Below are 23,814 nucleotides of genomic sequence, written 5' to 3' on the forward strand. Positions count from 1 at the left end.
CATCCTCCCCCTCTCCTAAATCGCCCCCCCTGCCCCTGCCCCTGCCCCTGCCCCTGCCCCTGCCCCTGCCCCTGCCCCTGCCCCTGCCCCTGCCCCTGCCCCTGCCCCTGCCCCTGCCCCTGCCCCTGCCCCTGCCCCTGCCCCTGCCCCTGCCCCTGCCGCCCTCAGGTCCTCACCCCCCCGCGGCTCCACGTTAAACCCCCCCGCCTGCTCCAGCAGCTCAGCAGTGGCTCCCGAGATGTGGATCCGCATGGGGCTGCCGTTGGACTCCATGCGGCTAGCGGTGTTGACCGTGTCTGTACGGCGGGTGTGTACGTACCAGTACGCGCACGTGTACGTCGTATGGATGTCAAGGGCGAAATGGAGGAAATGGGGAAAGGCACAGGGGGCACAGGGGACACAGGGGGCACAGGGGGCGGGGGGGTCCAGTGGTCCATTTCCCACACAGACCACAAAAGCGCTGTGACCTGAACACTCTTCTCTCCGGAGATGCAATTGCGTTATCAGGAGAGTCTGTAGAGCGTGGAAGTGAGCCGATGCCCGGGGGGTCAGCACCCGCACGGCGACGAGACTCGGGGCTGCTTGCCTATCGGGGGAACCGAGGGGGCACGCCTAGGATCTAGGATCTCTGCCGTACACTTCCTTTCCCCCAAGCCCCCCCCTCTACCGCCCCGGTCCGATTGCCTATCACTCTTAACGCACACGCCGCTCCCAACAGAGGTCAGAAGTCGAGCGTCCCATGGGTCAGTGTACGCACGCACCCCTCACGTCACCTCCTCCGGACTCACCTCCGAACAACGTGTACTGTAAAGCGAAGTTGAAGAGAAGAAGCAGCAGGGGAAAGGTGTGGATGTGGATGTGGATGTGGATGATGGGGGGGAGGAAGGGCCGAGCGAGCGGGGGGGGGGGGGTGAGGTCCAGTCAGGCGGGTGGACGAGGAAGAGAAAAACCCTGAAACCCCTAAAAACCGTAAAGACACGAAGTAGGTAACACGGCGAGCAGGTAGGGTGCCCCTGGCATGACATAACATGACACGACGCACAAGCATTTGCCGCACAAGCAAACCCCACCAGACGCACAGCTCTCTCCCCCTCTCCCCCCCGTACCTTTGGCGCCTTCCTGCCCACCACCGCCGCCACCGCTGGCCCCGAGTGGATGCCCACGCGGATCTTCACCACGTGGCCACCAGCAAGGACCTTGGTGCTGCGTGTGCGGGTATATATGTATGTATGTATGTATGTTTATCCCGGGGAGAGGGGGAAGAAGGGGACAAGGAGTGGGGAAGGGAGTTGGAGGAAAATGGTGTTGTGTTGTGTTTTAAAATGATGTGAGCGAAGCGGGCGGGTATCCTGTCTTGCAACCCACTCACCCCCCCTCCCCCTATCTACACACACACACACACACACACACACACACACACACACACACACACACACACACCTGGTCACTCGGATCATGTCCAGCCCCATCTGCGCCACCCGAGCAGCCGCGGCGGCCGCCCCCTCGCAGTGGGGCGCACCGCCCACCAACATGATGGCGTCTGGGGGCGGGCAGGAAGGGGGGGAAAGACGAACCACGAGCACGAGTGAAGCTGCTGCCAAGGAAAGAGTGTACAAGAAGCAGAACTGACCAGTAGGCGTTCTTGAAGGCGGCGACCTCGGGATGATGTGATGATGACGGCCGCGGAAACCTACCTACCTAGCCGCCAAGACTAAAGTAAGAGCGGAAGATAAGCAGTAGCACGAAGCCGTAAAGGGGGGGAAAGGGCAAGACAAGAAAAAAATACATACACACATACACATCTTATATAAACACGTACGTACGTATACGTACATACACACACACGCGACGCCAACCCCTCGTTTTGCTGCGAGAGCAGTTCCCTGGGCCCCATCACCACGTGTATGTGGCGGCCTCACACTCCCAATCCCCACACCGGCCCCTTAACCCGCCCCCCAAACACACACACCCACCTCCAATGGTGTCCAGTTTGTACAGTCTGTGCTTCTCAGCCAAGTTGTCTGAAATGTGTGTGTGAAAGGGGGGAGCGGCATTTGGGGCGGGTTCAGGCGGGGGAAAGGGAAATCAGATAATGTTGATGTTGTTGGTGTGAAGCAGCCAATCAGGGGGCCAACGGCCGACCAACGACCTGAGTGAGTGAGTGCGCGAGTGAGTGAGTGCGCGAGTGAATGAGTGCGCGAGTGAGTGAGTGAGCGAGTGAGTGAGTGCGCGAGTGAGTGAGTGAGCGAGTGAGTGAGCGAGCGAGTGAGTGCGCGAGTGAGGGGACAGAGAATCTCTGCGAGAACGGGTCAGCATACACCCCCCCACCGTCGCGAGTTGGCGGGATAGGTGGGGAGGGGAAAACGATCAAAGAGGCGTACCACGAACTTGTACGGCACGCGGGGTGGAACCTGGGTTGAGTAGAGATGGTGCCACAGTTGGGGCTGAGTGACAACAACCAACCGACTAGTGGCCAACTGCAACCGTCGCCATAACGGTAAACCCATCGAGCATTGAAACACACCGCAGGGCCCCACCATCCGCAACAAACAGGGCCCCCCTCGGACACACATACACACATACGTACACACCCCAGCACCACTCACCAAATTCCTGGTACAGCTCGTCCAACATCTGTACGACCTCAATGGGCGCCATCTGGGCACTCATGGTAGTGTACGCCACGATCTGTTGTGTACGACATTCCGTACGGCAGGTGCGCATACACACACGCACACACGAAGGGACGGATTGTGTGTCGGTTCATGTGTGCGTGTGTGCCCGCGGGCTGATGAGGATGTGTACGACTAGATGTTGGGGATGACATAGGTTGAGGTGGGGTGGGGGCGGGTGATGGGGTAAACCTGGAGAGCCCCCCTAAACAGTTTTGTTTCATCGCCTTTTGGAAACCTCTACCTCCTATAAGGCCTTCATGACAACAAGCCACCATCTATCTTGGCAGTGATAAGAGTCATAACGATGTTGATGATGTTGATGATGATGATGATGATGATGATGATGTTGATGATGTTGATGATGTTGATGATGATGATGATGATGATGATGATGATGATGATGATGTTGATGATGATGATGTTGATGATGATGATGGTGATGATGGTGATGATGGTGATGATGATGATGTTGATGATGATGATGATGATGATGATGATGATGATGATGTTGATGATGATGATGATGATGATGATGATGATGTTGATGATGATGATGATGATGATGTTGATGATGATGATGATGATGATGATGATGATGATGATGATGATGGTGATGATGGTGATGATGATGTTGATGATGTTTAGCTATGGGGCTGGTGAGTTGCGGTGGGGTTTTGGTGTGGGCCCAGACGAACCACTGACGATTGAAGCAGATACCCGAGGTAGGTAGACCATAGGCATATTCCCGCAAGGTTGTTGGGGGATAGCTGACAGGGAGAGAAGGCCGAACAGATGGGGGAGAAAAACACACACGGCCCCTCTTTGTCCGCGCCCCTCCCTTTCCTCCCCTCCCACCCCCCTTCCAACGGCCCTTTCCTCCCTCCTCCCCCCGCCGGAGCTCACATCAGAAAACAGCACCGTCACCACTTCAAACGATTCTGTGAAGATCCTGCCACGACGAAGAGTGCTGACCACCTGAGAGACAGCGAGGGCGCCGCGGCAGGGGGTGGGAGGGGGGGGGGTTTGGGGGGAAAGCCGGGATAAGAGAGAGGGGAGAGGCGGGGGGAAAGGGGGCGTAGGAAAGGGGGGAAGAGGGTGGTGCGGGGAAAGGAAAGGAAAGCGGAGCACCACCACCACCGCCACTGCAGTCGACCACACTGAACCAGTTTCACCTCACCCCCCACACACCAGCTGCTCTCCCCTTCTCACTCTAAAACCCAGATGGGGGCCCCCCTTCACCTTTCCTCCCTTCCGGACTTCTCCACCGCCCCCCCAAGTATCACCTTCTTAGGAATCATGGCATGCAGCAGCCGCATATGCTGTCGTCTGTTGACCAGCACTAGGAACAGCAAGACGGCAACCAGTACGGACAAAACACACGTCACCGCCACCATGGGTTGCTTCCAGGCGGGTGTCCAACCGGCCTGTGGGGCCACGTACAACGTCATCTGGGCGCCCTCGACGAGGATGACGTGGGTCACCGGGCCCACCAGGCGCTGAACTCAGTGGGGAGGGAGAGGGGGGAACGGGGGGAAGGGGTTTGGCAAGGGGGAAGAGGGAGCGTGAAGGGAGGAGGAGGGGGAGGTCCTCATATGCAAACACACATACACACATGCACACACACACTACTACTACTACTACTACTACTACTACAACATTCGTTATCATTGCTAATATTACATACCGTGTGTAGGTCATAGTAGATGAGGGGGCGGGCCTTCCCGGGCACCCGGGGGGGGGCGCCGTTGTTGGTGACATTGGGGGGAACGAGTTGCACGCTGTCGCTCCACGCCACTGCCAGCTCGTGTGTTTCGTTGCGGGGGGATATCAAGTCTAGTCGACCAGCCTGGGGGCGAGGGGGAGGGAGGGGGAGGGCAGTGAGACGCCTTTTCTCCTCCTCTTCATTTTTTTTCCTCTTCCTCTTTTCCTCCTTCTTACCTTTTCCAGCTCCTTCTTGGCCACGGGTCTCGCCAGCACGTAGTGGTAGCCCTGCTTCTCCAGCTCGTTGAGCCGGGTGACCTCCTCTCGGAGGATATCCCAGCTGATTAACACGGTGGTCAGACCCCACCTGGGGAAAACACACATACATACACACACACGCGGGGGGAGATAGGGAAAGGGAGCTTGTATGATGGGGAGGAACAACAGCCTTGCGGGTTTCGAGGTGGGGTGTGCGTATGTATGTATGTATGTACGTATGTACATATATGTGTGATTTTGCACAAATGGTGAACGCGCACCATTTCGAGTTGGTTTTGTTGTCGTACAAGTAGTCCCCAAACGGCGTGCCAGTTACGTTGGGCCCGTACTGTATTTTTGTGGAGTTCGTCCAGGGCGTCATTTTGCCGTAGTCGAAGGGCGGCACGTCGAAGGTGTCGTTGCGGGTGGCTCCGGCGATGTTAATGGTCAGCATCGCCACCAGTCCGATACCACCTAGGGGTGTGCGGGTTGGGGGGTTGGGGGGGGGGGAGATCGGGAGGGGGGGGGGGTCGGCTCGGGAGAGTGTGTGTGTGTGTGTGGGGGGGAGGGTTATGTGTATGGGTGTAGATGTTGGTGTAGAAATGCGCCGGGAAGAAATTGCGGCTACCCTTCCCCCTTTTCCCCTTCCCCATTGCCGGCACTCCTTCGTCCCCGATAAATACATGTACATACATACATACATACATACATACATACATACATACATAAAACCCTAAATACCCTAAAACCCTAAGTAAACCCTAAAACCCTAGGCAGGCGGCTGGCAGAGGTTAAGGCCTGACTTCTGCTCCCAGTCGACCCAGTCGACCCGGGTTCAAATCCGCCTGCCGGCTCCTCGGGTGTTTGAGGAGTGATGAAATGGGAGGTGGCCCCCCATCTTATGGACGGTGTAGGACGTGATAATATCAACTTGCGAGCTGACCAGGAACTAAGTTGATGCGCCGTTGATCCGCTAGATTTGGTTGGATGCTGGTGGTGAGTTGCCGAACCCAACGAATACATTCTGAAGTCGGATGGGGTGACGGATTAGGGTGCCCCTCTAGCAGGGGAGAGCAGGGACTGCCCCGGGAAAGGGGGCCGCTGGCGAAGTTAACCACCCTGTAACAACATACATACACACACACATACATACCCCCTGTCACATGACTTGCCTATTGGCCCCCCCTACCCGACCCCACCCCTCGACGGTCAGCCCGACCCCGTACAACTCGTACGACACCTTGTGTCAGATTGTACGGCCCTATGATGGTGAGGTTGCCGGTGCTCATAGCCTGGAGCACCTTATCCCGATTGAATCTGAGGGACGACCGGGGGGTCCACCGGGGGAAAGATGGGGGCCGGGTTGGGGAGGTAGAAGAGTGTTTCGGGGTGTGTGTGGGGGGGGAGGGGGCGGGGCCGAAATCATACACAACTTGCCCCTCGGGGTCCGCCAATACACACGCACATACATACTTCGCCTTGTTCTCGTATCGCGGCTCGGATTAACAAAACACACATACATACACACACGTACAAGCACACACGCCATTAGCCGGTAGGGGGGCTGCCGCGGCAGTGGGAGCCGGGTGCACGTGGTGTGGCCTTCTCCCTCCCTCACCCCCCCTCCCGCACCCCCCCTCCCTCATCCCCCCTCCCTCACCCCCCCTCCCTCACCCCCCCTCCCTCACCCCCCCTCCCTCACCCCCCCTCCCTCACCCCCCCTCCCTCACCCCCCCTCCCTCACCCCCCCTCCCTCACCCCCCCTCCCTCACCCCCCCTCCCTCACCCCCCCTCCCTCACCCCCGCTCCCTCAACCCCCCTCCCTCAACCCCCCTCCCTCACCCCCCCTCCCTCACCCCCCCTCCCTCACCCCCCCTCCCTCACCCATCTTGGAGCCAGTCCTTTCCCACCGCGCGCCAGTTGGGGTCCGTGGCGGGGCCGTAGCCCTTCAGAGGGACCATGGTGTAGATGATGCTGTCAAGGGGGGACACGGGAGGGGGAAAGGGGGCGTTGAGGGGGCGCACTGGCAGGTAGCCTAACCCGACATAACCAACGGCAAACGGTGCAAACGAACGATCAAAAGATAGACATGACAGACAGACAGACAGACAGACGCACGCTGCCCCTACCCGTTTGGTATGAGGGATAAAGTGAGCACACTGCCGGCGTTGGATAACCGAATCATCTCCATGGCCATGGGGGCGAATGTACGGTTGACGGTTGGCCAGGAGGGGTCTCGCCGTACATACACACTGCACACGTAGGCTGGCAGGAAGGCCTTCGCCAGCTCCGTCTGCAAGTACAGCCCCTTGTCGCGAACCACCTGAGCGTGTGCGGGTTCGGTGTGATTGGGTGTGTGTGTGTGAAGGAAACGAGTACTGGTGTTGTGTGTGTGATTGGGGGGAAAGGTTAGGAAAAGATGGATCAGGGGCGGGGGAGCGGAACAGCGGAAAGGACACAGACGTTGTACGGACGAACACGCCAAAGGAAGACCGCGGCGGCGGCGGGGGGGGGGGGGTATTAAACTGTACACTGCCGGGGGGGGGGGGAAGGCGGGTGTTCCCCCGGGCAAAAGGGAGGGCGGGCAAAGGTCCTCCACCTCCTCCCCCCCCCCGGGCTGGTCCAGGGGAGTTGCAACCAACCAGGGAAGTGAGATAACGCACAAACCCGACCAACACCTCGAAGGTCAGATGGACATACAGGCGAAACAGGGACTACTACACGACTACACTGCTACACCACCACCACTACCATCACTTTCACAGTGCTTACTCAAGCACCCACACATCTCCCCGGATTTACATTTCCACCCGACAGCCCCATGTTCACTCCTTCCAACACACACCCCGGGCAAGGTGTGAGTGTACGAACACTCCTGGGGGAAGGGAACTTGGGAGAGGGGAAGTGGGTGTGTGTGGGGGGGTGGCCATGCAGAGTGCCCAACCTCACCGCTCCCCCGCCCGCCAAGTCCTGTCCACCCCACCCCACCCCACACCTCCCGACGGCAACCACCCAATCCAAACCTCGGAAAATATTCCCCTCAGCCTGTGGCGGTGGTGGTGCTGCTGGTTGCAGTTGCTAATGTCAGTTAGTTATTTAGTTAGTAACTTCGTTAAAAGCAATGAGTGAGAGAAGCTTAAGTTCTCCCTTTGTACGGCAATACTTCTACAATCATTTTATGTGGGAAACGCTTCCAACTTTTTAACATAAAACAATACTTCAAAACACAGCTAGCTGAGAGTTTTTCCTTCTTTACTTGGGACAATCTCTCTGTGTGGTGGCCGCCTGATCGTTGTGTATTTGAATTTGAATTGTTACAGAGTGGGAGGCTTCTGGGCCACTTGAACACATGGTGTATGATGTGTGAAACAGGGGGGTGTATCTTCGCCTGTGGCAGCTACCCTGCGAAACCCTGCCTTCCCCGGTATTTCGGGGCACCCTCATCCAGTCACCCTAGTCAACTTTCTCAGTGGATCGCTCAGGTTCCGCACCCACCACCAGCATCCAACGGAATCCGCCGGGTCGACAGCGGCGCAACTCCATTCCTGGTCGGCTCGCAGGTTAACTTTATCCCAGGTCACCACCGTCCATCAACTAGGGGCATAATACCTTCCACCAACGGAAGTATTTTCGACCCTTACAGGTCTCAAGCCCGGGATCTCCCGGGGGCAATGGTCGCGCGTTGCCAGTAGTGCCTAGCCCTAGTTTCTATGTATGTATGTATGTATGCTTGTGTGTGTGCGGGGTTAGGAAAGGAGGCCAAATATTGCGTACACCAAAATGTTTACAGCCAGCAGCCCAAACCGTGTGTGATGGCTTTGTGCAGGAGTTACTTTACTTTGCTGTGTGTCTCTTGTGTGTGTGTGTGTGTGTGTGTCAGAGTTTGTATTTGTTACACATCGATCGGGGCCTGACGCTGGCCAGGGCCACCTACCCGTATCCCAATGGGAACGACTGCAGAAGCACTGGGAGGAGGAGGGGGCCGTGCGGGGCCACACTCCCCTCCTGCTCGACCGAGGGCGTGCACACCCCCAGCGTTTCCCCCTTTTGCCAAGAAGAAAGATAGCGCGGTGGCTACCAAGGCCCTCTCTCAAACAACCAACCTCAGCACGCGCTACGGCACAGCTCCGTCCATGCAGCCTGTGCCTTGAGCATCAGGCGCGGCTGCGTACCCCGGGTGGGTCCTCGTAACACCTGGGCGCCCCTCCTCCCCGTGATGAGGGCCCGCCCTACCGGCGCCTTAAGTCCCAGAGCTGAACCCTACAATAAAAAAACTGACCACACTACGCCCCTCCTCAACGAATTACCTGGCGAAACCCAAGCCACCACGCAAAGTTGTGTCAGGCCCCGCTCAGCCCGCCCGCGGCCGCACCGGGGGGTTAACTTAGTCCGACGGGACCCGTGTACGAGTCAGGCAGCCGGGGCAAAGTGTCAAGGGGGGAGCTTGCCTGGTGGGGCTAAGGCTCGCCCGGGGCAGCACCTCACCACAGGTCACCACTCCGTTATGCAGCAACCAGCCCCTGGGTCGTCATACCCCCCTCTATCTAGGGTGTGTGTCAGAGTGTGTGTGTCTCAGTGCGTGGGAGGGGCTGCACGACGAGGGGGGTTCGGTGGGAGCCAGCAGGGCCCGCAACGGGTGGGCGGGTGTACATGGGTGTGCGTGTACCGGGAAGGGCTGGTGGCCGAAACCCACAGAATGCAGTGCGGCAGGTAATGCCGTTCACAATGACCGTGCGGGACGAGAGACTCGGTAGGCAGTGGGGATGGTAGTGGTGCCGTTTGGCCAGCAGAGATTGCAGTGGGACCATTGCAGTGGCCGAGATAACAGAAAGGTCGTTTCTCTGAGGGCTGCTATGTTTTTGAGGAGAATTCCAACAGAACTCGCACGCAACAGACTGAGCGTCGCGCCGGTTAGCGTCGCTGTGTTAGGATGGCCACATGCAAGGACGGCGAAATGCCGCCAGGCTTGCAAGCATGGGCGCAAAGGCACACGCACTTAGCTTACTCACCTGTTGTGCAACTTCACGTCGATGCTCGGTTTCTTTCTTAGCACTCGCAAAAACAGCCCACAGTCCACCACCCAGCAACAAAACGAGAAGCAGCAGAGGGATGAGGGCGACAAGGCGGTCTCGCCGCACAGTGTTGACGACCGTCTGAAGAAAACGATGGGCAAGAGCTACCATGAGCTAGACCGCGAGCTAGACTTGAGAAGCTAGGCTCTGGAAGCATATACCTTGAAATCCTGAGAAGTCGCCTCCCACGCCCGTTGCCATGGTGAAACCTTTTGCTCTTCAACATGGACACCCTTTGTCAGGTCCCAAATGCTCCTGTCCACCTCAAGCTGCCCTTTTGAGCCAACTCGAAGACCACCAACTCCACTAAGAACAACATGCTCGGGCTGTTTAGTCTTTCTCTCGCGGAAACTTCCTAAGGCGGAATTTATGCGTTGGGCTAGGCTAGCGTGCGTGAAGGACTGAAAAGCCGACGGCTGCGGTTCCTGAAAATTAAAGGTCCTGGAAGTCACACTGTTTTCGCGCGTCGGTCCATCACTTTCGCTCATCTTTGCCAAATCCGGGCAAATGGATACATAGAATTACAGGCACCTTGCCGCTCTAGTTTTTGCAGCCGGTACCGCGTCGTATGTCGTATCAGCGCAGTTTCATCAGCAGCCATCATTATAATGTCCAAATAAACTGCATAGCTCAAGGACATTCATCTATGTTTCAGGTCATCAACTGCGCCCTAATGCTGCTCCAGCACGAACCGGCTCAATTGCGTGCTTATGCAAATCACAGAGTTAAACTCTTGACATCGAATAAAAAGAAATAATTTGTTTAATTAGACGGTAAGTAGAATGCTTTAGCTCAAACCGGAGAAAACGGAAATGCCGGATTCCGGATTCTCGTCAATGTGAGCAAACAGTACGAAGGGGAGCTCACGTCAATGCGCACTTCTCTCCTTGAAGCTGACATAGTGTTAAGAACGTACTACGTGTCTTAAGCTTCAAACACAGCTTGCTCCTCCTTCCTGTACGGTTCTACCTTCGTATTAATTTGAGGAGCAAAAGAGGCTGCTTAAAGATCCTGTCCAACATGCTAGCAAAAACCATTTCCCTCAAATGCTTGTCCTATTATACGCTTTGGTAGCTTGCATCCATTAGCCGTCCTCCTGTGCCTCTTGTTAGGGAGTTTCAGGGTAGTTGGCAGTTACCAGCGACCATAATATGCAGTGCAATTTGCAATAATTTTACCATTTGAATGTCTCCGGAAACGTTATATAGGGTGAGTCCCTGATTGTTGCAGCGCGGATGTGAACTCGCAATCAGGCAGCGTCAGGCATAAATGAGTCTGCTATAAAATATAATAATTCATTTTAAGGCGAAGGCCGCATTGGTACGTGAGTTTAACGGCGCAGTCGAACGGCTGCATGTAACGCTACACCAGAGCGGTAATCGAGACCGTGCAGCCATACTTCCTTGCATGGATCGGGGTCGCCACGACGGAGCTAATGTATAGGGCGTCTCAGCAAAAGCAGAAGACGGACTGTTAGGGGCGTCATGCAAATCCAGGAGCTACTCCAAAATTCGAACTCATACGGTGTATACCTGTATTACGGCAATCGAATACTTTGAACGTACCGAAGGAAGGTGATGCTCGCAAGACAATGTGGTATATAGTTAACAGGAAACGGACAGAAAAACGTTTTTTATAGAACCCGAAGGCGTCGGCAAGAAAGCCGTTACGCAAAGCGAATGGTTCGACCTCCCAACGACGACGCACGTACTCCGCCGGCACTGAAGAATAGCAGTCGGCCCTCGTTCCATAAGCAAGTTACAACGTGCAAGTTTTTATACACACGCGCAGGGCGCCTCTCAACTATCGCCCCGACGGACAAATGTGATTGGCCGCAAAGGAGCTTGCAACCGAAGGAGGGTTTCGATCCCTAACCAAGGTGGACGGGGAACATCAATCCCGCCATGCCCTTCCGCTCGACGCGCGAATCTAGTGCGGCGAACGGACGCATCCTCCGGGATGGCGCAGAGATTGGATGTAGGACGCCAGGTAGTCGAGCTGTATAAGGTAGTACTGCTGTGCCATGTCTACACGCCGTTCTCTTTGTGTTAAAGGTGACAAGTGGTCTGTCGGAAAGCTGCTGACGCGCTGATGTGGCGGCAGCGGCAGACGTTGTGGCGGAGTCTGGGAGAATATAGGGGGGAAATGTGATTTGTCAGCAGTGTACGTCGTAACCCATGCTCTACCATGTTGTGGGCCGGTGTCCTTCATGGCGCAAGATGCAAGTAGTGTTACTTGTGGCGAAAGTTCGAGCAGCGCCACCGAAATGGCGCCAGAGACCACGTGGATGCGAGGACGGACTTGCGCTCTATCGGGAAAGTGTGACCTCTCCGGCGGCGGTCATTCATGTGGTTACCTTCGCAACTTGCGGATACTTTAGCTCCTTGCAGCAGGTTAAGAATCTCATCGTGCAATGCTGCGTCGGTTTTCTTAGGGGTTTGCCGCTGCGCGATGGCTAGGCCTTTGTGGGAGGGTGGCGCTCAAAGAACCAAGGGTCACAAACTCGCCGAAGCTGGCGAGCTTTTCACACATAGCCGAACGTATGGAGTTGGGGCGGTTGGTTTAAGGAGACCTGCTGAGTTCAATACCTAGGGTTTCTAGGTTTGGAGCGGCCTAGCAGGATGCAGCAGACGTCAAGGTGAACCATTTCAAAAGTAAGCTTCAACTATGATGACTAAAAACCCATGCCGCTTACACGATACTATATAGGGCTTTTTCATAGTGTCCTGTTCAGTGCATGGCGTAGTTTCGCGCTGGTCCACGACATCGTCTTTTACGTACAGTCAGTACTTCGTATTCATAGGACCTAGCCCAATACAGCGTCTAAAGCATCTTTCAAATATATAGTTAATCGACGTATTATTACAGTTTGTTTAAGAATTATTGTTGCAACCTTTGTACATCATGGAAAATGGCGAAGAGCCTTGGAACGAGGACGATTACACCTTTGATAGGAGGCGTCTCACTGCACAGAAAAAGGGTGGGCAGTTACATACAAGTGCTCGTTTACTCTACGTGCCGCACTTTGTCATGCTTGAGCTTGTCGCCTTTTGCAGAACGAACAGATGACCCTGATTATGAGCAGCCTCAGGTTCACCTTCACACATCTCGTCAGGCTCGGCCGGAGCCGCAGGGGGCGCCGGTGTCGGTGACAGGTGGGTGGGCTGAGAAGATTGGACGCCCTGTCTCTCTTTCCTAGCTGCTGACATCCATGTTATGATAATTCAGGCCCTCAGTCGGCTTCATCCAAGCCGGATGTTTGCTGCTTGGTAAGCGTAATTTTCCTTGAACTCCGTAGCAACGGCCTTTGGCCCCTACCAGTATGCCTAGCCTATTCCCTCTATGCGAATTCATGAAACATATTCCTTTGTCTTTTTGTTTTGCAGGTAAAGGTGCGCCAGGAGCCAGTCTTCCAGCTTAATGCATAAAGCACGTTTCCTGCGAGGTCTATGTAAATTTGTGCAACGCAACTTTGCAGGGCTGTCATGCAGATTTGGCCAACAGTAAGGCATATTACCGCCGCTTCCGGATTTGCGAGGCGCATATGAAGTCCTTGAGCCTGAGCATTGAAGGTCGCTCCTGCCGGTTCTGCCAGCAGTGTGGCAAGTTCCATCTGGTACGCGAAGTGTATGATGTATGGTTGCATATGCGCCTGTGCGGTAATTTGTCCTGTCGTCCGTCCAGTCCGGACTTCATTTTGTTCGTTTCTTGACAAGTTCCCTGCCCGGACTTCCTCCTTGCCCTAGGTTGAGGAATTCGATGGCGCTAATCGGTGGGTGACAATGCCTTCGCGGTCGCCCGACGCGTGCTCTATGTGTTTATTTTAAGCGTTGCCCGCAGCTGATGCGCGCCCTATTCGATGTTCACGTTACGATCTGAGCCGTTGTCCACTCCCACAGGAATTGCCGAAAGGCTCTCATGATTCGCTTTTACAAACGCCGCAACATGCCGCTCACAAATCTGCAAACAGCTAGGTAAGCCTGGTAACGTACGGAGAGACAAAGTACTAACGTGTCTGGACGCACGGCGATCTCCTCGCTCCGCCACTTCCATAAATTCGGGGCCCAACCATGTCTTTCCCGAACATAACGTCCAGCATCGGGGCTAACGTGATTCCCCCTTGATTCCGAGCCGTGATGACATCCGTCTGGGCCTTAATCACTTGGCCTGCCCGCCCTCGCGTGCCACAGCCAAAAGACCCAGCTCTCTCTCAACCCCTCCCCTCCCCTCCCAACCCCCTTTAGCACATGGAACAACATAAAACCATTGATGCATACGTTCCTTTTTAATGTCTTATCGCTTTACAACTTGTCGGGCGTGCTCCCTGCCGCTGCGTCACGCTGCTGCCAAAACACACACGTGTGCCACACGTCTCTCGTCCCGTGGTCCCACACGTTTCCGCCCCGCCCAACCTCGCCAGTGCTGGCCAATCCGACGCGCAGGTGGGTCACTAAGGGTGGGCGGTCCGTAAGGCTGGGCGTGTCCAGCTGCAGCATGTAACGCACGGCACAGGGCGTTCATGTTGTCTTTTCTAAATAAATGCGTGGCAGAATTGCTTCTGTCCTACCTGCCGCGGGGCTGTCGCGATGCTCCCAAGTGCAGTGCATTTGGTCCTGGCTTCAGGTTTTGCTGGCTCTTGTCGCGTCCGTAGGTGTGACCCACATCGTTGCGCAGTCCGCTAATGAAGCACTGCACCCGCATGCATTGCCTTCTGGTTTCCCTCGTGTGTGAGGAGGCAACCGGCTCGCGGTCGTTTTCAGGACGGCTTTGGCTGATTGAATGATGTCTCTGGGCCCCCAATTGGTGCTCGCTCAGGATGCTATGGGCCCAAAAATGAACCCCCCGTCTAACCTTGTTCCGAAAGAGCAGCAGCTATTGTTTCAACACCTACTGGCCCGCCATTATGCTGGATGGTTGTTGAGCGCAGGCCGTGGCGGCGGCGGCGGCAGCCGCTCCTGCGCCGCAGGAGCTGAAGCTCGAGCCGCGAAAGCGCGGCCGGCCTCGTGCTCCCCGTCCAGACATCTTAGAGGAAGACCCGCCAGCGACCAGCGGCGGCAGCGGCCCTAGCTCGCCCCCGCCTGGCGGCGCCGGCGCCGGTGGCAGCGGTGCCGCACGCGCTGCCGCCGCCGCCGGCTTTGACTCGGCGCTGCAGGCCGCATACATGGCCGCATCGCGTGGCTATCAGGGCGCTACAGGTCTAGGTGTTACGCCGGCTACGGCCATCGGGCCGCCAGGCTACAGCCAGGGTGGCGTTCGTATGGCGGGCATTGAAATTGACGAGATGGACGATGACTACGAAAGGCCCCCTCCGAGCACGAGGCGCCGCGGGGTGGCAGCGGGCGCAGCGCACGTTTCGTCGGCTGCAGCGGCCGGCGGTGGAGGCGGTCACTTGTGGCGAGGCCTTGGAGCCCCAGATCGGGATGCCGGCGCCTCGGCGACGGGCACGCTGAACGAGCTGCAGTCTCATCTGGATGGGGAGCAGGTGCTTCTCGGGAACGGTGGGTCAAAGACCGACCGCGGTGCGGCACCGATGGGTTACCTGACCGACGGGCGGCGTGCCGGCAGTGGCAGCCTTTCGAGATGCAGCTCTAGCCTCAGCCAAGATCCGGACTCGGCGCCGACGCGCGGTGCTGGCGGCCGTGAGCGCAACCGTGCGATAGCGCCGCCGCAGCTTGGCGTCGCCGCCGACGCCGCGGGAGCTGGAGCCGGCGGCAGCGACAGTACGCGTGAAGCGGCTGACGCGTTGACGGCGCTGGGGGGAATGCTGGGCCCCATCCTGGACGCGGGCATGCTGTCTGGCTCCAATGCTCAGTTGGGACTTGCCAGCCTGCTGGGTGGTCTGAGTGCCGGCGGGCTGCTGCAGGTGCTGCCGCCGCATCCGGGTGGTGAGGGGCCGCGGCTGCAGGTGGTGCGAGGCCCTCCGCCGGCTGGCCAGCAGTTGGAGGTGAGTGTGGTGCAAGCCAGTGTAAGTCAGCATGGCTTTTGTCGACGATTCCTCGTCGAACGGTTGGAACGGTACTTGCGGTTGCGGTTGGGGGTTGTTGTGAAGGCGGTGCCGGTGGCCTTGCGTTGCATGTGTCGTCCGTCCTCTGTTAGTTCACTAGTTTGCCGCAGCGGCGGGCGTTAAGGGCAGATAGGGCGGGGTGGCCCATTGGGTACTGTCCGTGGTGCAACAGCAGCGGCCCGTGGTGCTCTTCGCGAAGGAAGCTTGTCTCATCACTGCTTTGAAATCAACTTCCTACCCACCTGGCATTAAAACCCCGGCACCCCGTTCCGGCCACAACGATTCACGTAGGAGAGCGGTGGCTGGCGCGCCGCTGCAGCCGACGCTGACGCTGCGCAAGCTGCAAATAGCAGGGCTCTGCATGCCATCACGCGCACCAGCGACGACGGGGCTGACACCGCCCGCCGTACGCTTAAGTTAGGGGGAGGTTTCGGAGTCGGCGGCGCCTCGCCGCCTCCGCACCGCCACCTGCGTTCCGCGGAGTACGTGGTGAGCGGGGGAGGGGAGGGGGATGGATGTGTGGACGGATGGATGTGTGGAGAAATCATGAAGTGGGGCGCTAATGATGCCACCGATGGTGTCACACACAAAGTTCATGGGGGAAGAAACCAGCACGCCCAGTCGCTGCTTGCTAGCTTCCACTCCCACAAGTATGAATGTTCGGCGATGAACCGCGGATGTATGTTTGAGCAACTAGGGGTTGGGGTGGGATAAACTGGGTAACCAATCGAATGCATGTGCAGGGGGAGGTTGCGTATGTGTGCGGTGAGAGCTGCGTGCAGTGTCTAAGTTGCTGGCTGCACTGCTTGTTTGCCGCATCGCAGGACGCACTTTCGGAAGATGAGCAGCAGGTGCTGCAGCAACTGCATCTCCACCCGCAACAGCAGCTGCAACTACGCAGCGCGTTGCAGCAGCAGCGGGGGGGAGTCGGGGGAGGAAAAGGGCGGGAGCTCGCTTTGGGCGGGCACCCTCCCTCCATGGCCGCGATCAAACGCAAGGGCGTTGAAGTGCTCCCCGAACCGGTGTCCGGCACTGCCAACGTCTCCGCTGCCGCCACAGTGCAAAGCCACGAGGCCGATCGCGGCATGCGGCTTTCGCTGCACAACACCGGAGGCGGCGGTGGCGGTCTGGACGTCCTTACGGATGTACGACGGTTGATTGGTGAGCCCCGCTGGGGCCAGGCTGGGGTTCTGGACATGCCTATGGGCCTCGGGCTTGGAAGCGCCGCCGCCACCGTCGGCGGCGCCCACGGCGGCGGCGGCGCTTCTGGGCGGGGATACGACCGGGATAGGGACCGCGACCGGGAGATTCTGGGCCTAGATGTAAGCTCGGGGAGGGGCGGAGCCGGCGGCCTGCAGCCTTCCCTTCTGCTGGGGCAGTCCCATGGCAGTTTGACAGCCGCCGCCGGCGACGTCCACCGTGTCAGCGTCGGCGGCAACGGCGGCGGCGGCGGAGTCCTGTCCTTGGACATGGGGACGTTGATGAACCCGCTGCGCGGTCGAGCTGGCAGCGGCGGTAGCACCTTCGGCGCCGCTGCACGCGGTGGGGGCCCCGGCGCCGGCGTGCAGTACCTACGTCTGGATCCGGCCAATGTGGCGGTGGCGGAGCCGCCGCAGCTGCGAGTGGAGCTCCGAGCAGCTGCAGTACAACAGCACCCGCCGCCGCCAGCTGCGTCAGCTTCAACCACGGACGAAGAGAAGCGCAACGCAGCTGTCGCGCGGCTGCTGTCGCAGATGCCAGTCAGCCAGCAGTTGGACTTCCTGCAGTCGATGCCACACGACCAGATGATTGCGCTGCTGCAGATGCTGCCGCACGCGCAGCAGGTAGCCCTGCTCCTGGAGCTGCAGGACGAACGCCGGCTCAGGGTCCTGCAGGAACAGCAGCAGCAGCAGCTGGTGCCGCTGCAGGGCCGTGGCAGCGGTGCCGGCGGCGCAACCTTAGCGCTGGACCTGGCTCTTGATCCCAACTCGTCGTCGTCGGCAACGCAGCGGATAGCCATGACGCCGGTGTCACTGTCGCGCAAGCCAATGCAGCTGCCGATCCGGCCGCCGCCACCGCCGCACTCACTGGGTGGTGTTTTGCAGCAGCAGCAGCAGCAGCAGCAGCAGCAGCAGCAGCAGCGGCACGAGGCGGCGGAGGTGACGGGGCCCCTGGAGCTTGTATCCCTGGCCAATGCAGGCACTCGGCTGCAGCGGATGCCTGACGGCAGCACCCAGGTGGTTCTGGAGCTGCCCGTCACGGCAGGGGGGACGACTGCGCCGGCTGTGCCCTTGTTGCGGCTGCAGCCACCTTCAGGTGCGTTATGTTATTAGCGGGTGAGTGCGATGCAAGGAACATCACACCGCCCCACGACGGGTTCCCCATGACCCGGTCCACCACATCCTCATTTTCGGCTTTCCCCGTATCAAACTTCCCGGTCGCGCCATTTTCGCACTTGAATCGATCACTCTGCGGTTCTCTTCTGTCTCCTGACCCCACCCGCCCTCCCGCATCCATGCATCCGATCCCCGCAGGGTCAGGTGCGACGGTGCAGCTGACAGCGGCAGACGGGACCGGCGGCGGCGGCGGGGGGGGTGGCGGCGGCGGCGGCGCCGCTGCCGCCTCCATCTCCCTGCCCGGCAATGGCTCCCTTCTGCTCAATTTGGCTAACGGCACCATCCGGCTGCCCAGTAGCGCATTGATGATGCGGGGCGGCAGCGGGAGCGGAGGCGGCGGCACAGGAGGAGGAGGAGCAGCAGCAGCAGGGGCACATGGTGGCACGGCGGCAGCGGGTGCGGCAGGGGGAGGGGGGAAATCATACGCACGGAAACAAGGAATTGAAAGCCCACGTCCGAAGAAAGGGGGCGAGTGAGGGGGAGGGAAAAGAACTGGAGGGACGAGATGGATGAAGAACAGGAACGGGCGGCACACCTTCCTGGCACTCAGCTCTCCCCCCTCTCCCTTTTCCCTCTCTCTCTCTCTCTTTATCCCCTCCTGTAACGCTCACGCAATGCGCATGTGCGCAGGCATCTCGCTGCTTGCACCGTCCGCATATCCCCCGCCGGTCCTTGTCTCTCTCGCCCTCTCGCACACCACCTCGTACTCCACCTCACGCCGCTACACGCCACCCCACCTCTTCCCCCCACTCCAACACTTGTCCTTACCCCCCGCCGGAACCCCGGGCGACCGACCCGCTGCAGTCCCCACGCCGCTTCTGGCAGTGGACTACAAAAACGGCAGCGGCGGCGGCGGTCGAGACAGCGGCGAGGAGGCCCTGGAGCGACTGAGTATCAAGCTGCACGGCGTGCGGCCCGAGCAGCTGGCTCCCGATGTGGCGCAGCGCATGCAGGCCTGGCTGCAATCCATGGACGCCGTGACGCTGCAGGTGGGGGCGGGGCGCGGCAGTGGGGGGTGGGGGTGTTTGGTGCACAGAGGGTGGTGCACGGGGCAGTGGGTAGATGGGCGTAGAGCAGCGAAGGGTGGTCAATGTGGTTGCCATTGGCTGGGTCGTGTCTTCTTTTCCATAAGGAACATTTTGATGTTGCTTTATTCGGAAGGGGGAATATTGGAGCCATATCCTGTGTGCGTGCACTGGCTCGCCGTGCCAACGGTGGCTGTTCGTGTGCTCTCGGTTCCAAGCCACCGCCGCCGCCGCAGGGCACCCTCCGGTCGGGTTGTGTCAATCTGGTGCTGGACATCAGCGTGCGCCGGAAGGCGTCACCGCACAGCCGCCAGGCCAACCTTCTGCTTAGCAGCGGCGGTGCGGCGCTGACGGCCCCAGCCATGCCGTCGCAGTCCCCGCCGACAGACACTGACGGGGCGGCGAAGGCGACCCGGGATGACGCCGTCGCCGACGACGCAAACGCGGCTGATGGCGTGACCCTCCCGGATGACATCCTGGACCGCCTGGCGGCGGCGGCCCTGGCGGCGGCCCTGGGGCTGGACATGCCCCTGGAGGATGTGGCCGCTGGCGACGGCGCCGTCACGTCTGCCGTTGGCGCGGCGGCGGCGGCCATGGGTGTAAGGGCCATGGTGCAGGTGGGGTCTCAGGTAAGAGAGCCTCTTCTCCCATTGAGGGTGTGGGGTCATTACCTGGAGAATGGCACGGGTAGCGCTCTCTTTTTCCGTGTGCCAAAACTCCTCCTGCCTAGAAAGGAAAGATGCGATACTTCACTGGATGGCATGCATACGTGTTACCAAGGTGGATTTATCAGGCATATATAGGTCACATAGCGTCGCGCTGCACCAGAAAATTTAAATGTTTGAAGTCTTGTGCTGAAAATTTGGACCACACCGGGTCTGTTGCGGTCGTCCTTGCACATCCATGGCAAGCAGGCTCCAGTGACGTTCGCACACAAAGACTCCCACTTGTTGGGTTTCCAGGAGAGTGGGTTTCCTCGCACGCACGCATCAGGCGTACACGGGCACACAGGTGCCGAAGCCGTAAATTTAGAAGCCGACACATTAAAACAGCCGAAGCCGTATACATTTAAAAAGGGCCATCAGGCTGGGGGGTCCTAGGGGTTCCTTGCCATGGTCCTGGACAACAACGATGGGTGAACACGTCTTTCGGCTGGCTCCCCAAGCAAACTTCCCCCGTGCCGCCACCGCACCGTAGGTCGTGTACCCACCAGAGTTACGACAGTCCATGGATGCCGTACCCATCGTGTACGATCTGGCCCCGCTGTCGGTCGTACGAGGTGCGTGTGTGCGTGTGTGTGTCGCTCCTGCGCCGCATCGTGTGTTTTGCGTATGTGGTGCTGCATGTTCTGAGGGGGGGAGGGTACCCCGCCCCGGCTATGGCCGACAGAGGAATCCGCTGCTTTACATCATTCCTGGCATGGGGGGGGGGGTGGCTGGACCAGTGGCTCCCTCCCAAGCCGCCATGAGGCAAACCGCGGTACTCATGTACCCTATTCGGCAACTCAATCGGCGCTTGCGTGTGTGTATGTGCCACAAGCACTCTCCTGTTCTACGTTACCCAGGGGCCAGATCTCAACAATGATCTCGCAGATCTCAACAATGATTTTGCCCCTTTTCCGATCTTGCATAATTGCATTGTTTTCTCCCGTTCCCTCCTTGCCAACCCCCTACTCTTAAGTGTTTTCATTTTCCTGTCATCCGACCGCCTGCCCTTCCGTCGCCACGCAGGCGAGCCTGCTATGCTCCGCATGCGCGTCCACTCCCTCCACGACCCCACGGCGCGTCTCCACGCTCGTCTGAACGGCCGCCGCCTGTCGGCCGTTGTGCAGCCAGAGGCGGAGCTGCTGCTGCTGCAGGAGGAGCAACACCAACAGCAGCTAAAAGGGCGATACCGGCAGCACCTTGAAGGACAGCAAATACGGCAGCAGCACCAGCACCACCACCACCACCACCAGCGGCCTCTTCCCAGGCCATCTTCACATTCGCCGTCGGCGATGGCGACGGCGACATACCTGGCAGCGACAGCGATCGCGACCGCGTCGCTGCCCACGCGGTTCCATGAGGATGCTGTTGTTGCTTGTGGTAGCGGTGGTGGTGGCGGTGGTGGTGGTAATTGCGCAGATGCTGATGTCGTCCTCAAGTCCACGGGTCGCGGCGACGTCGGATGTGCTGTCAGGCGCGCCAGCAGCTGCTCTGGCATGGGGGCCGTAGCTTGCTGCACCGGCAGCGACCGGGCAGAAGCCGCTGAACCCACATCAACATCACAATCAGCAGCCGCGGCGGCAGCAACGGAAGAGCGAGGACTTGAGGGAAACGCGGCAGCAGAAGAGGAGAGGATAGGCTCTTCGTCCTTGTGTAGTCGGCAGCAATTGAAACAGCAGCTACAGGGAAGGCAGTGTCTGCAGCGCCGGCAGCAGACACAGAGGAACAGGTGGGAGGAGCGGCAGCCGCAGCTTGCACAGCAGGGCCATCAGCTCGCATCGGATCAGGTGCGCGGCTTGCGCGGTTGCAACAGCGACAGCGATCACGGTAAACCCAGCAGCAGCAGCAGCAGCAACAGCAGCCACAACAACAAAACCCCCCACGAAGATGACGAAAGTGGCGCCGAGGAAAGCGCCGCAGCAAGCGCCGCGCCCTTGCCAGCTTCGGGGTCCATTTCCTGCGAACGGGAGCCGCAGGACGTCGACTTGGGGCTGGAGTCGGATCTGGACCTGAGTGGGACACGGCCGCGGCTGCATCAGAGCTGTAGCTTACCCGGTGCTGCAGCCACTGCAACAGCTGCCGCCGCTGCCGCCGCCACGGCCGGCGGTGTGGGGGCGCTGGTATACCTGGACACGCCCCCGGAGCCGGGGTTGGCGGTGCTGGAGTGGGAGGCTGGGGGCAGTGGCGGGGTGCTCGGCGGCTGGTGGCCGGTGGTGGTGGCGCCCAGTGCGGAGGTGGCGGCGGAGGTGAATGGCCTGGCGGGAACTGGGTGGCGGCGGTGGCGGCAGCAGCAGCTGCCGTCGTGTCGTACGCGCGCTGCTGGCTTGGATACCGCTGCTGCTGCTTCCGGTGCTGGTGTCACAGGCGTGGTGGGCTCGGTGCATGATGATAATGATGATGGTGATGATGATGATGGGGGCGTGGCGCCGGTGGCGGCGGAGGGGATGGCGGCGGCCGAGCTGCACCAGCTGATAGTGGACCTCGGTCTTGTGTTGGACGCTCTACACAACAGCAGCACCACCACCAACAACAACGGTAGCACCATAAGCAATCATAGGAGTCAAAGCAAGGTGTGCGATGTTGATGCCTGCAGCAGTTTCTGCCGCTGCGGCAGCAGCGGCACTTGCTGCAGCAGTAGCAGCAGCAACAGCAGCAGTACCTTGCCGCGGCAGTGCAGCGGAAGCAGCGCCTGCACTAGCCGCTGCCTTCCTCCTTCATGGCATGCGCGCCGCAGAGCTACCAAACAGGGCGCTGCCGATGCAGACGCCAAAACTGGCGCCGATTCCCCTGGCGAGGTTGACTCCGGCGATGGCTGGAGAATGGATGTGGGCATGGGCGTCTGGGAGGACGGCATGCGGCACTTGCTTGGGCGACCGGGTCCTCAGTCCCCTCTGGGCTCGCACCTGGCGGCCCTGACGCCTCGCCCAACCACCCTAGCGGCCGCAACCGTCGCTAACGCTCATCCCAGCGCTCTTGAATTCCCTCGGCGTGACAGCGACAGCGGCAACAGCGACAGCGACAGCGACGGAACAGAGGAATTCGCGGGGCGGCCTGCGACCGCGGGGGCAGCATCGGCATTGGCATTCGCGTGTACGGCGAAGGCGACCACGACAGCAGCAGCGGCTGCTGCTGCTGCTACTGCCGCCGTGCTGGGCATGGAGCCCCAGGTGCTGAAGTGCTACGTCCGACGCGCCAAGCGTCTCCTGCCCTTCTGCTTGGCTAGGTGGGCGTATGGGCGGGTGGGTGGATGGATAAAGTAATTTTTGGATGAGTGTAGATGTGTGGATGTGCGGTGGATGGGTACGTGAAACGCGGCGCCGGTCGTTGCCGTGGGAAGGTACGGGAAGGCACACAGGGAATGGAGCGTTGCATAGCAAAGAAGAAGGGTCAGGTAAGCATTGCGAAAGTGAGGTCCAGGCGGGCGGGTAGGGCCATGTTCCGTTTCCCTTTTTCTGGTTCGCGGCTCAGAGTCGCTGTCGTTCTATCGGTCGTTGTCTAAGATTATGTTACCGGTGGTTGTCTTGCGTCTGTGGGCGCAGGGCCATGCCGCACACTGCCGCGGAGGTGCTGCGCTTCCTGACCCGCGTGGCCAGTCCCCGGGAGTCGTTCCGGGAGCTCCTCTCCGAGCTACGAGTCCAGGAGCAGCGCCCGCGGTCACCACCGTCCCAACGACGATCGCAGCGCCAGCAGCACCAGCGGGCTGTGCCGCCCAGCGCGGACATGGAACAGCAGCAGACGGCGGCGGTGGAAGCAGCGCTGGATGGGCACCCGTCGCCGCAATTGCCGCCGCCGCCAACAACAACAACAATAACAACAACAGCAGATGTCTGGGACGAGGAGTTTTGCCGAGGTGTTGCAAAGGAGGAGGAAGAGGAGGAGGAGGAGGAGACGAGGGGGGAAGAGGAGGGCGGTTTCAGTTTGCTGCATGTGGCGGCCTCTTCCGGCTGCGTGGGTTGCGTGGAGGTGCTGCTGCTGGAGGGGCTTCGCTGCGGTGTCCTGA

The 23,814-nt window shown here is 59.3% G+C and overlaps 2 protein-coding genes across 2 annotated transcripts in view; one reads left to right on the plus strand and one right to left on the minus strand.

Annotated features, from left to right (window-relative positions):
• The window catches only part of cyc4 (guanylyl and adenylyl cyclase family member), a gene marked incomplete at both ends in the record, with an annotated part of 13,325 nt that extends 2,719 nt beyond the window's left edge, over positions 1–10,606 (minus strand). Inside the window, 16 exons of the mRNA XM_002947463.1 lie at positions 177–296; positions 789–804; positions 1,107–1,203; positions 1,441–1,540; positions 1,974–2,021; positions 2,607–2,688; positions 3,579–3,650; positions 3,959–4,171; positions 4,360–4,521; positions 4,614–4,743; positions 4,916–5,108; positions 5,875–5,951; positions 6,519–6,608; positions 6,764–6,957; positions 7,480–7,509; positions 10,574–10,606. Of these exons, the coding sequence (XP_002947509.1) occupies positions 177–296; positions 789–804; positions 1,107–1,203; positions 1,441–1,540; positions 1,974–2,021; positions 2,607–2,688; positions 3,579–3,650; positions 3,959–4,171; positions 4,360–4,521; positions 4,614–4,743; positions 4,916–5,108; positions 5,875–5,951; positions 6,519–6,608; positions 6,764–6,957; positions 7,480–7,509; positions 10,574–10,606 (1,657 nt within the window). The remainder of the gene's footprint in view (positions 1–176; positions 297–788; positions 805–1,106; positions 1,204–1,440; positions 1,541–1,973; positions 2,022–2,606; positions 2,689–3,578; positions 3,651–3,958; positions 4,172–4,359; positions 4,522–4,613; positions 4,744–4,915; positions 5,109–5,874; positions 5,952–6,518; positions 6,609–6,763; positions 6,958–7,479; positions 7,510–10,573) is intronic.
• A 2,572-nt stretch (positions 10,607–13,178) lies between these two features.
• VOLCADRAFT_49195 (uncharacterized protein) lies at positions 13,179–13,331 on the plus strand (the record flags this gene model as incomplete). The annotated part of the gene is made up of 1 exon (XM_002947332.1): positions 13,179–13,331. A coding segment is annotated over one exon (153 nt), but the record flags the coding sequence as incomplete, so codon positions are not given.
• Positions 13,332–23,814: the final 10,483 nt, after the last annotated feature.

Source organism: Volvox carteri (genome assembly GCF_000143455.1).
Source record: "Volvox carteri f. nagariensis unplaced genomic scaffold VOLCAscaffold_6, whole genome shotgun sequence".
Taxonomy (NCBI): domain Eukaryota; kingdom Viridiplantae; phylum Chlorophyta; class Chlorophyceae; order Chlamydomonadales; family Volvocaceae; genus Volvox; species Volvox carteri.